The following is a 13,423-nucleotide window of genomic DNA, read 5'->3' as shown; positions in this document are numbered from 1 at the left end:
CTGTCTGTCACCTTACCTGGTGATTCATAGGGACAAAGTGATGTTGCGACCCTGTCAGGCATTCCTTCCTAAGGTTGCCTCGTAAGGGCCAGGCTGCATCTGCTGTGACCATTTCCAGGTGGATCAGACAGACGGTGGTACAGGCCTATTCTATTATGGGTCAGGTTCCTCCTTTCACTGTCAAGGCGCATTCTACAAGGGCGGTTTGTGCCTCCTGGGCCTTCCATCATCAGGCATCAGGAGTTCAGGTGTGCAAGGTGGCTACGCGTCTGTACACACATTCACAAAGTTTTATAAGGTGGATTTACTTGCATCTTTGGATGCTGCGTTCGGCCGCAAAGTTTTGCAGTCTGCAGTTGCAGAGGCTCCCGCCTCCTGGTGGTTAGCTCCAGTTGTTCCTGGTTGAGCCCCTGTTTTACCTGGTTGGCTATGTTTAGCCTTGTTGGGAATTCTACGTATTGCTGTGTTTTTCCCACCCCTCATATTGACGCTGCTTTGGGGCATCCCAATGGTCTAGAAGACATGGAGCTGTGTCCATCAGTAAACGAAAGAAAAAACTGGATTTTTGTCTTACTGTAAAATCCTTTTCTCTGAGGTTCACTGACGGACACAGCACCTGCCCCTCTGTTGGGTTGAGTTATGTTTTCTTCTGACACTGCTTGTTACATAAACTGAAGTCCTATAGCAGGAAGTGATGGTATACTGCCTCAGACTGCTTCAGGGGCGTACCCAAAATTGTCTCCACCTAGTCCTACTCCTGAAGAGAGGGCAGCATAAGCCCATTGGTCTAGTAGACATGGAGCTGTGTCCGTCAGTGAACCTCAGAGAAAAGGATTTTACAGTAAGAGAAAAATCCATGTTTTTTTTTTTTTTTTCATCATTCTAGGCCAATATGTATTCTGCTACATATTTTCAGTAAAAAAAATCCCAATAAGTGTATATTAATAGGTTTGCGCAAAAGTTATCGCATCTACAAACTAGAGGAAAGATTTGTCTTTTTTTTCTAGTAATGGCGATTAGCAATTTTTAGTGGGACTGGGACATTGCCCTAACTGACATTTTTGACACTTTTGGGGGGACCAGTGACATTACTACAGTAATCGGTACTAAAAAATATGCACTGTTAATGTACTAATGACACTGCCAGTGAAGGGGTTAACACCAGGGCCGATCAAAGGATTAAATGTGTCCCTGGGGGATGGGCTTGCTGAATGAACACGGAGACCTGTGTTCCTAAATAGGAGGAACACAGGATCCCTGTGTTCATTACTAACAGAACTGCGGTCTGCCGTGTTTATAACGACAGACTGCCGTTCTGGATCCACGGGGAGCGATTGTGGGTGCCCAGCGGACATCGAGACCGCTGGACCGGCTGATTGGCACTTCCTTTGGCCAGTCGGACCGTGCCCGCCCCCACTAGCGGTCCCATATAGGTACGTCGTTTCGCGGGACAGAGCCGACCTGCTGCAGTAAAACTATGGTGGCTGGTCGGCAAGCGGTTAAACAAACAATTGCACAGTGTGTTATGGCTAGATAAAGTAAAGGGGCTGCCAATGAAAGGGTTTTTTAGGCTTCATGCACATTGGACATTTTTACAGCTGCTGTTTTTTTCTACAGCCAGTAAACTCCCCAGCATTTTATCCTATGTGTCCATGCACACATAGGCTGTTATCAGCAGTTTTTGGCAAGGGTGTTTTCTGGCTGGAAAAAAAACCCAGAACTAGTGTTTCAGCAGTAAAAACGCTGAAAAATGCCAAAAAACGCGGCTTTTTTGTGTTTTTCTATGTTTTTGATCCATAAGCTTTTATGGGAGTATAAAAAGCTAAAAAACGCTACAGCTGAAAACAGTTAAACACTAACTTTTTGATGATATTCTAATTTTATGAGATGCTCCTGTACATGTGAGAATTGTTATATATCCATGTTTGCACAGTGCTAGTTTTGAGTGAATTAGAGGCAATCTTTTTTAGGCCCCTTTCACACGGGCGGTGCGCCCGACGGACTCCGTTTTTGCTCAGCGGGGATCGATCCGCCAATCCCCGCCGAGCAGGTGGATGACAGCTCCTTCTCCGCTTACTTTGCAGAGATGGAGCTGTCAGATCCCCACACTCCTCTATGGGAGATCGGATGAAAACAGACTGTCTGTCCGTTTTCATCTGATCCTCCAGACGGATGGAAAATAGGGTTTTCATCCGTCCGGATTTTACAGACCGGATCGGATAGCAAGGGTATGTCACCGCTGACCTCCGCTGCTCCAAAGGGGTGCATGGAGCACCCGATCAGGTCCGCCTGAAAAACTGACAGGCGGACCGGATCAGAAAGCCCGTGTGAAGGGGACGGCCCTGGGCACGTTTGCGTACCTGAGTGCGGTCCACTCCCTACCGCCCCATATGCTACTTCGGTATTATCAGGTAAGACACGCTTTTCGCACTCAGTTTCAGCCTGTACTTCCCTCTGTAGAGTCTCTTTCTATCCTTGAGCTTATTAAATGTATGGACCCACAACATCTTATCTCTATTTTTTACGCGGAGCTACACACACCTTCCTCCACTGTTCTGGCCTACGCTGTCAAAGCTAACTGGGTGACGGACGTGGGGGACATGGACGACGAAGACTGGGATGACGCCCTTGAAGCGTGTAGGAAGGTGTCCCCCAAACTATCTGACCGTCTTACACAGTTATTCATACTACACAGGACCTACCTCACTCCCCTGGGCTTGTCGAGATATCGACCAGAGGCTTCCCCGGATTGTCCTATGTGTCACAAGACAGTGGGCACTTTTTTCCACCTGTTCTGGAGCTGTCCCGTTGTCCAGGGCTACTGGAAACAAGTAGTGGCCTTCCTGCATGACAAGATGGGCTCCCCTGTACAGTTAGACCCTAAACAGTGTCTCCTGGGAGTTTACCCAGATGAAGACATGAACAAATCCCTGATCTCCTTCATGCACACCACACTCTTCTTAGCTAGAAAACTGATTGCTAGGAAGTGGATGCGAGAACGTCCCCCTGAAATGAGTGAGTGGGTGGCAGAGGTTAACGGCATCTTACCATATCATAGACTTGTGTATAAACACAGGGAGAATCCCACTAAATTTAACAAAATATGGGACCGTTGAATGCAGAGGTCCGACGCTTGTGGTTAACATCTGCCTTGTGCCTCTCTGAATTTTCATGACCGCTCCTTTGCACTATTTGACTTAACTGCATGTACTGTAATGTTGATGCTGCTAGTTGTATATGCTGTTTCTTGCCACAGATGCATTGTACGGGAACAGTCCTTGAAAATGTTGTTGTAAACCTTTTGGGTTTTTTTTTCTTTTCAATAAACTCACTGTTTTTCAAAAAAAAAAAAAGAGCCCGTGTGAAAGGGCCCTTACTCCCTGTTCACTACAGTACTGGATGCAGACAATTCCCTTGTGGTCTCTGTACAATGTAGTCCCTCAAGAGGCCACTGGTGGGAGCCAGATGAGTACATCCAGGATATCTGCTTGCGTCATTACAGCAGCCATCTGTAAAGTTGACAAGTGGAGCCAATGTAAATACACACTCACAGATTGCATAATACATGTTTTGCTGCATTGTTTCCAGGCTGAAACTTATCCCTTGTAGATATGTAGAATGATGCTTGCAGGGAGGGGAGGGTAAACTGAAAAATACACTTTAAATAGAAGGGCAGAGGATAGAGGGTCATGTGTGTTTGTATGTGTAGAGGCTGTGTGTAATGTTCATCACATGCACATTCCTATTGCATCTCTGTATTGCTTCTGTGAAAAATATCTTTGCTACACACTTTTCTGTGACAATACATGCTTGTGTGTGTCTCTCCACATTTTCTGGCCTCACTTGGTACTGCTTGTCTTTTTTTTTTTTTTAACATTGTTGTCTTATGTAATAATTGTGCTACTGTGTGTCTTTTTCTATTTTTTTTTCTTTAGAAAGTTTGGAGTTCAAGTGATATCCTTTTATTGGCCAACTTATGTTATTAAAGATGCAAGCTTTTAGGATGACTTGAATCTCTGAAAAGGGATCGAAGTCATCATGAAAACTTGCATCTTATGAGCATCCCTTAAACTCCAAACTTTCTGATATAATTGACAGCTAACACAGTAAAATACTCTACTACTTTTTCTTTATTATACACTTGTCTCGGTCTTCACTCACTGCTGTCTTTACACATTTTCCTAATTATATACAGTTTATAATACTTTGCTATGTTGTGTTTATTTTTTTATGCTGCTGGTAATTCCTATTTTTCAGGACGTACAACGTGACGTGCTCCGATGACACTGCCAAGCAGGGGACACCGAAGTCTTGCTGCACTCTGGAGGATGTCCCTCTCATCAGGTGACCTACTCTGAAAATCATTGCACATACTCTGCAGAATACCTTTTAGGGGTCCCTCCCCAATCCTACTGATGTGTGATCATCAGCTCTTCCTAATCATTACATATTTAAATGTCCCCAGACCCCCTTGCCAGGCTTCAAAGTGTACATGTACTCATTGCTTCTATGTAGAGTTCTACTGAAATGTTAGTGCAGGCACACCTCCTGTTACATTCCAGAGAGCCCTGTGAATCCCAAAAACTCAGAACCTCTAATGTGCAAGCACCAACTTCCACTAGGAAGTCTCGACCACCTTCTATTGTGTCCTATGATTGGTCAGTGAGGTCACCCATCACTTTATGGGTCAATCGTAGAATAGAAGGGTTGGGGTCAAGCACCAGCTTCCTCGTGGCGCAGGGGTTTGTAGAAGGTACCTGAGATGTTCACATGCCAGTTGAAGTCTCTACCACATACTGAGGCAGTAAATGCAGAGTCTGTTTATTGTGCCTCAGTAACTTACACATACTTAGATTAAAGTGGTTGTAAACCCCAGACATGAAATATAAACAAAGCATATCCCTCTATAATGTGTACTTGTCTCAGTCCAGAACACAAAGTGTATTTTTTGTCTGCTGCTTTGTTCCTCTGTTACAGTGGCAAAAAATAATTATTTGATCCCCTGCAGATTTTGTAAGTTTCAAGGGGAGAGAGGAGAGCAGCGCCATCTTGAGTGTGGCAGTAAATGATCTTTATTCCAATAATAAGACAGCAACTTACAAGATAAACACATGAAAGCACTTAGTGTGCAAAAGGGTTCTTCAGCTCTGGAGATGCCTGAAGAAGGAGCACCCATGCTCCGAACATGTGCCCCACCCGCTCACCTCAGGACCCAGTAGTGACGTCGCCTGCCATCCACGAGTGTACCAGAGTTTATTAGAAGTGCTGGAACCCACCAGCGATGCCAAGAGGTCCAGTTCAACACGCACCAGCTGCACGGCGTCCAGCTCCAGAGTGGAACAACCCTTTTGCATTCCAAGGGCTTTCATTCTTTTATCTTGTAAGTTGCTGTCTTGTTACTGGAATAAAGATTGTTTACTGCTACACTCAGATGGCACTGTTCTCTCTCCTTTTGTATTCCAGCAGAGTTCCTTCTAACTCTCATTAGAGCCTACAGCCCTCTGATACCAGCACACCCCCAACCACTCTACACACATAGGAATTAGTTTCAATATATGAACTGCATTCCTTATATTGATTGGATTCTTATTTTCCCAGTAATCCCAGTAATTGTTCCCTGGCTGGTGCCAGTCCAACATGGCTTGCGAGTGCCAATACTGTTTGTTTTTTTGCTAGCTTTTGTAAGTTTACCCACTTAGAAAGAAATGAAGGGTCTACAATTATCATAGAGACAATGAAAAGGTGCAGCACAACACAGTCTTAATAATATAAAGTCCAAGGAAGAGAGAACTCCCAAATGTAAGAGACCATAGACCATAGGATTCCTTATAGGCAGTGGAAAAATGTTAAACGTCATCCACCCCAGGTGATTAACTTCCACCACTGATGGTAACACAGGCTGCTCATCTCAGAGTTTTGATCTCTGAATGAACAGGGAGTTAAATCACCGGTGGCATCCAGCTTCCAATGCTTCCAATATAGGCAAGTTCCCCAAAGGTATATACAAAACCAAGCAGACTAAAATGTGAACATTTACGTCAAAAGAATTTTCGTACGATTTTCGTATAGTGTGTACACAACTTTGACAGCCGATTCTGAATTTTTTTACGAAAATTCTCAAAGGGACAGACTCCAAAATTTTTCTCGTACGGGAACAAAACTAAGGATTTTCGTTTAATGTGTACCTTTTTCGTACAATTTTTGTACAAGAAAAATCAGGAGAGACTGCACATGATCAGAAACCATAAACAACAAAAAAAAATTTTCGTACCAATTTTCATTCCCTTGGTTCCAATTTGCTGTGAAACAACGGGTAAACTCTGAGGATCGTTCGCCCAATTTTATTATAGTGTGTACCCCACTTAATAGTGCTCTCTGTCTCAATCAATATCTTTATTCTGAAACTGTGTTAAAACCCTTGCATTTGGTCGAATGTAAAGTAGCCTGTAGTTGTACAGAAACTGCTCTTGTGCAGGCTCAGCATTGCAGCAGGTGACGTCACATGTGAGCCTCCAACTCCCAACTTTTTTATCATTTACCACTTAATTTGTATTTCTCTATCGCTCATTGACAGACGTAGTCTTCTTGATTCTCAAGAGCTGGGTTATGTTGTCTCCGCAGGAGTAGGACTAGGCAGAAAGACAAAACGTTCTGGCTCCACCTTAGGGGCAGTCCCTGAGGGTATATCCTCCCTCTCTCTGCTACAGGGAATCAGTTTTTTTCTGTCTAGTCAGGAGTAAGGACCTAAGTTCCTTGCTGGGATCTTTTGGTCCTGGCAAGACTTTTTTTTCTTTAAGAAAAAGACATTTTTTAGGTAGTTTTCTCCAGTGTTTTTTCCTGTGAGATCTTCAAGCAAAAATGCCGGACTGGGCGACACTTGTGGTCACCCCAGCCGGCCTACGAGCGCGCGCAGACCATGGCATTGCGCTTGGTCGGCCGCGACATATTCAAGTAAGTATGCGGGGCCGGGCGACGGGCTGGATGTTGAGATCCAGTGGTCACCCCGGTTTCTGCCTACGAGCGCGTGCAGACCAGAGCTCCGCGCTGGGTCGGCCGCGACGGAGTCCCAGTGAAGGGACTGACTTTGCGAGTTAAAAGTCTCGCTTGGACGCAAGGTACCAGAGAGTCGAGGCGTCCACAAACCCCCACCCCGGTGGAGAGGGTATTGTGAAGAGAGGGTGCCTGTCGGTTCGGTATGGTGAGTAAACGTTCCCTTTTTTCCTCATTATGAGGCAGTATATATTATGGGCCCCTCCATATATGGTCAGTATATATCTGATACTTACAAGTCCCCCTTGTAATACAGCATGTGTTTGTGGGAAGTGGACTTGGTTCAAGAGCTAACACTCTACCCAGCAGACTGTAACATTACAGCAGACATAGGAGGTATAATCCTACCTTATGTGCAGTGTATCTCTGTAGATCCATATGTCACCTCTTAGCAGAGTGCAGGTGGATGTGCTGGGAAGACGATATCGGCGGTCCGCCGCCATTTTGCCGTAGACCGAATGCATGTATGTCCTCAGGTCACGCCGGCCGCCATGTTTTTGGAGTCTTATGTCTCTTCTATGGGGGCGGCCATGTTTTGTGAGCCCAGCACCTCGTGGAGGGCTGGGAACGCCGGAAGGCGTACACAGGGGGCGGAGCCACGCCTTCTGCCCGGGAAAAAGCAAACAGCTCCTTCCAGTCTGTGTAAGACAGACGCTGACTGCAGTTTGTTGGAAACTGCACTGCATCGGTTGGTGAGCCTTGGGGGTCCCTCTCTCTCTCTCTGGGATCGAGAAGCAGGTACTCTGAGGGGCGCTATTGCGCTAGGGGGAGACACAAAAAAAAAAAAAAAAAAAAAAAAAAAAAGTTTTTTTGTTTTGCTGGCAAAGGTGTCCTGTATTAACATGGACCCTGCCACTCATGTATCTCCTCCGGATCCCCTCGAGGGGTCTGCGGGATCCTCCAGCACCCCATTGACAATTGAATCTTTGTCAGCTATTATGGAAACTTTTGTGTCCCGGGTGGAAGTGGCTTGTCAGGGACAGGGCGCAAGAAAGCGACCCCCGCCTAACCCCTTATTATCTGAAACCTCGGATTCAGACTCTGAGCCTATTTCTGCAGTTGCAGGTACTTCATCTGGTATTGGTGTCTCGGGTCCTGTCTCTTCAGACAGTGAGGAGGATGTTTCGGCATCCGCCATAGCCCGAGAGGAAGCGTTGGTAAACGCACTCATTGTATCTGTTCAAGAGACCTTAAGGTTACAGGGTATTCCATCAGAGATAGCTGAAACTGAGATCCCTTTTGGGACTAAAAAAACGCATCAAAGTGGCGAAGGTTTTTCCATTGCCCAAATGTTTTGGCAATCCAATCGAAGAAGAATGGCGTCTGCCAAAACGCACTTTTAATATTTCTAAACGCATTGACAGGCGTTATCCGTTTGAGGAAACCCTTATTAAGAAATGGACAGAACCACCTGTGGTGGATTCACCTATTGCTAGATTGAATAAAGCCACGGTTATTCCTTTAGAAGACGCTCCGTCTTTTAAAGATCCAGTGGATCGCAAGATAGAAGCTATGTCTCGCACCATGTTTTCCTTGATTGGATCAGCTTTCAGACCAATAATTGCTATTGGTCTGGTTTCGCAGGCTGTAACTGAATGGACCAAGTGGTTACGCCGGGACTTAGAAGAAGTCCCTCAGGCGGTATCAGATTTGTTGGAACAAATGATACAGGGGTTACAGTTTGTATGTGATGCGGCGTTAGACGCCACTCCATTAATGGCGCGAGCATCAGTCTCAGCAGTGGTTCTCAGGCGTACACTGTGGCTAAAAGGTTGGTTAGCCGACCAAGGTTCCAAAAAAGCATTGGCTAATATCCCCTTTTCAGGAGAGCGTCTATTTGGAGCCAACTTAGATGAGATCATTAAGGATCTCACCGGTGGAAAAAGCACCTTTTTACCGCAAAATTTTAAAGGTAGAGGAACTCGTCAAAGACGAGGGCCTTCTTTTTCTGCTCACAAGAGGTTTTTTCGTCCAGCGGGTGAAAAAACGAAGTCCTCCAAAGCTCCTGCAGGAGGCGTCAGGGGTCGTTGGTCGGGCAAGCAAAAGCCCGCCCCCTCCAGATCATAAGGTCAGGGTACAAGATCGAGTTTCGATCTCTCCCACCGGCGCGATTCTTCCCTTCCAATATCCGACTATCCTCAGATCGTTTAGAAGATCTGCGGAGAGCAGTCATAGATCTACTACAACAAGGAGTGGTAGTCCACGTTCCTTGGACAGAACGGTTTCAAGGGTTTTATTCAAACCTGTTTACAATACCCAGGAAAGAGGGCAAAGTGCGTCCAATTCTGGACTTAAGAGCACTCAATTCTTTCGTCAACATAAGAAGATTCAGAATGGAGTCCATTCGCACGGTAGCAGCCTTCCTGCATCCAGGGGATGTCCTAGCGTCCATAGACATCAAGGACGCCTATCTTCACATCCCATTTTCGCAGGACATCAGCGTTTTCTACGCTTTTCCGTAGAGGAGAACCACTATCAGTTTGTGGCGTTACCTTTCGGTCTCGCCACGGCTCCGCGGGTCTTCACAAAGGTGTTGGCCCCAATGTTGGCACTTCTGCGCCAAAGAGGTATATCGATTCTAGGTTACCTAGACGATCTTCTGCTTCATGCAGAGTCTCCTCAGACCTTGCTACAAAACATAGAAATTACTATGATTTCTTTACAGGAATTCGGGTGGCTGGTGAACCAGCAAAAGTCATTTCTGGTTCCCACCCAGAGGCTCGAATATCTGGGTCTAATTCTAGACACAGTCAGGACAAGAGTTTTCCTTCCGGTAGGGAAACTCCGAAAGATTCAATCAGCAGTCCAGTTGTTACTGTCCAACAGCTGGTCTTCCCTTCGGACTTGCATGAGGGTTCTGGGGTTGATGGTGGCTTCATTCGAAGCAGTCCCATTTGCCCAGTCCCATACCCGAATTCTTCAGCAAGAGATTCTTCTCAGATGGAATCGGAATCCGGAATCCCTGGACAATCAGATACGATTGAGCAAACAGACCAGAGAGTCTCTGGTTTGGTGGCTTCGGTCTCCAATGCTCAGCCAGGGAAAGTCATTTCTGCCAATATATTGGACGATAGTGACCACGGATGCCAGTCTATCCGGATGGGGAGGAATTCTTGGTCAGTTATCTGTCCAGGGACTTTGGTCCCCGGAAGAATCCAGGTTACCGATAAATGTATTGGAACTGAGAGCGATCAGACTTTGTCTGATTCACTGGACCGAGCAGCTCCAGGGCAGCCCGGTTCGGATCCAGTCGGACAATGCCACGGCCGTGGCTTATGTCAATCACCAGGGGGGCACCAAGAGTGTCCGAGCGGCCAAAGAAGTGGCTTGCATTCTTCGCTGGGCGGAACGATTTGTTCCAGCAATCTCTGCGGTGTTCATTCCGGGGGTGGAGAATTGGCAGGCAGATTATCTCAGCCGTCAGACCCTGGATCAGGGGGAATGGTCCCTCCATCCAGACGTTTTCCACCAGTTGTGCCTACGGTGGGGCACCCCGGATGTGGATCTGTTGGCATCACGATTCAACAGGAAAGTTCAGAGATTCGTGGCTCGCTCCCGCGATCCTCTAGCAGAAACCGCAGACGCACTGATCGCCCCGTGGGGGCAATACCAGCTAATATATGCCTTCCCTCCTCTCGCGTTACTGCCAAGACTTCTTCGCAGGATAGAGGAGGAAGGAATCCCAGTAATCCTGGTAGCTCCGGACTGGCCTCGTCGAGCTTGGTACGCCGACATGGTCAGACTGGTGGCAGACGTCCCATGGAGACTTCCTCTCAGGGAGGATCTACTGTCTCAGGGACCGATCTTCCATCCTGCTTTACGATCGCTGGCTTTAACGGCCTGGCTATTGAGACCCAGGTGCTGAAGGACAAAGGTTTGTCAGCTTCAGTTATTCCTACTCTAGTTGAAGCAAGGAAAGCGACTTCCAGAAAGATTTATCATCGCACATGGAAGTCCTACATTGCATGGTGTGAACCTTTGGGGTTCCGTGCTCGGTCTTATTCGATTAGTCGAATATTGGCTTTTCTGCAACAAGGGGTTGAGCAGAAACTGGCCTTGAGTACTATCAAGGGTCAGGTCTCAGCATTAGCCATCTTCTTTCAGAAGCCTTTGGCTACTCATTCCTTGGTGCGGAATTTCATCCAGGGGGTGCGACATCTGGCTCCGCCAGTGCACGCGCCGTTACCCCCCTGGGATCTTAATTTAGTGTTGTCGGTTCTTCAGAAACCTCCCTTTGAAGATATTAGGGAGATTCCTCTACCCACGTTGTCCCAGAAGGTGGCCTTCTTGGTGGCTATTACTTCTGCACGCAGGGTGTCAGAACTGGCCGCATTATCTTGTCGTTCACCATATCTGGTGGTTCATAGAGATAAGGTGGTTCTTCGTCCGAATCCATCCTTCCTACCAAAAGTGGTTTCAGAATTTCATCTGAATGAAGAAATTGTATTACCTTCCCTGTGTCCTAAGCCCAGTCATCCTCGGGAGTTTGCGTTACACTCCTTGGATGTGGTCCGGGCGATCAGGGTATACTTGAAAACGACAGACTCGTTTCGCAAGACGGATTCACTTTTTGTGATCCCAGATGGACCCAAAAAGGGGTTGCCTGCATCTGCCGCGACCATTTCCAGATGGATCAGACAGACGGTAGTACAGGCTTATTCTATCAAGGGTCGGGAGCCCCCGTTCCCTGTTAAGGCGCACTCCACTCGGGCACTTAGTGCGTCATGGGCTTTTCGCCATCAGGCGTCAGTGGTCCAGGTGTGCAAGGCGGCTACCTGGTCGTCGGTGCATACCTTTACTAAACATTATAAAGTTGATGTAATGGCATCGTCTGATGCCTCGTTTGGCCGCAAGGTTTTGCAGGCCGCAATTTGAGGAGACCAGTGGTCTACCTCGAGGGTTTTTTCCGTTGGAAAATTTTTCTTTAGTCTCATTCTTTGTTTATAATGAGCCTTTAAAAATTCTAGTTTGGCACCGGTTGGGCCTTCTAGATTGGATTTGATTTTGTCAATCCCACCCCTCATTTGTGGCACTGCTTCTGGATGTCCCAGCTCTTGAGAATCAAGAAGACTACGTCTGTCAATGAGCGATAGAGAAAAATGGATTTTTGTAAGAACTTACCGTAAAATCCTTTTCTCTTAAGCTCATTGACAGACGTAGTACCCGCCCCTCTATCATTGAGTTGGGTTGGGTTAAATTCTCTGTACTGCTTTAAACAGAACTGATTCCCTGTAGCAGAGAGAGGGAGGATATACCCTCAGGGACTGCCCCTAAGGTGGAGCCAGAACGTTTTGTCTTTCTGCCTAGTCCTACTCCTGCGGAGACAACATAACCCAGCTCTTGAGAATCAAGAAGACTACGTCTGTCAATGAGCTTAAGAGAAAAGGATTTTACGGTAAGTTCTTACAAAAATCCATTTATTCTGTTTCTGTGTTTTGGTTTGATTACTGTGCTGATTAATTTTATGTGAATACTATAGTTATCACAGGTGTGTTTTATATGATAGAGACAGATCATTATCCAAAAATCAAGAAAAAAACATGATAAAATACTATAAATCGAGTTGCAGTTCAGTGAGTAAAATAAATATTTAATCCCCTACCAACCAACAATAATTCTAGCTCCCACAGACTGGCTACAGTACGTGCTCATGTGGTACACAGATCAGTCTTGTCAATTTTTTTTGCTCCTAACGACAACTTGCCATGTGTATTAAAGACACCTGTCCACAGAATCTCTTTCTTCCATTCAAACCTCACCATTATGGGCAAAACTAAAGAGCTGTCAAAGGACATCGACCTGCACAAGGCTGGAATGGGCTACAAAACCATCAGCAAGAAGCTTTGGTGAGAAGGAGACAGCTGTTGGAGCAATTATTCGCAAATGGAAGAAATACAAAATAACCAATAATCATCCTCGGTCTGGCGCTCCTGGTACGATGTCACCTCATGGGGTAAGGATGATCAGAGAAAAGTAAGGGATCAGCCCAGAACTACACGGGAGGAGCTTGTGAATGATCTCAAGGCAGTTGGGACCACAGTCACCAAACAAGCCATTGGTAACACAATATACCGCCGTGGATTGAAATCCTGCAGTACCCGCAAGTTCCCCCTCCTCAAGAAGGCACATGTACAGGCCCAATTGAAGTTTGCCAATGAACATCTAAACGATTCAGAGAAGGATTGGAAGAAAGTGCTGTGGTCAGAGGAGACCAAAATTGAGCTCTTTGGGATTAACTCAACTCGTCCTGTTTTGCGAACTAAAAAAAATGCTGGCTATGACCCTAAAAACTAAATTTCTACAGCACAAGTGGAAACCTTATGCTTTGTTGCTGTTTCTCTGCTAAAGGTAGTATAGTGCTATATGGAGAATT

The 13,423-nt window shown here is 46.2% G+C and overlaps 1 protein-coding gene across 1 annotated transcript in view; it reads left to right on the top strand.

Moving 5' to 3' along the window:
- The window catches only part of TMEM150A (transmembrane protein 150A), a 40,724-nt gene that overhangs the window by 15,017 nt on the left and 12,284 nt on the right, over positions 1-13,423 (top strand). Inside the window, exon 4 of the mRNA XM_082255085.1 lies at positions 4,258-4,344. Within this exon, the coding sequence (XP_082111211.1) occupies positions 4,258-4,344 (87 nt within the window). The remainder of the gene's footprint in view (positions 1-4,257; positions 4,345-13,423) is intronic.

The sequence above is a fragment of the Pelophylax lessonae genome (genome assembly GCF_965119305.1).
Source record: "Pelophylax lessonae genome assembly, chromosome: 4".
NCBI lineage: Eukaryota > Metazoa > Chordata > Amphibia > Anura > Ranidae > Pelophylax > Pelophylax lessonae.
Note: the sequence above shows the minus strand (reverse complement) of the source record. Positions and strands in the feature narration are given on the sequence as shown.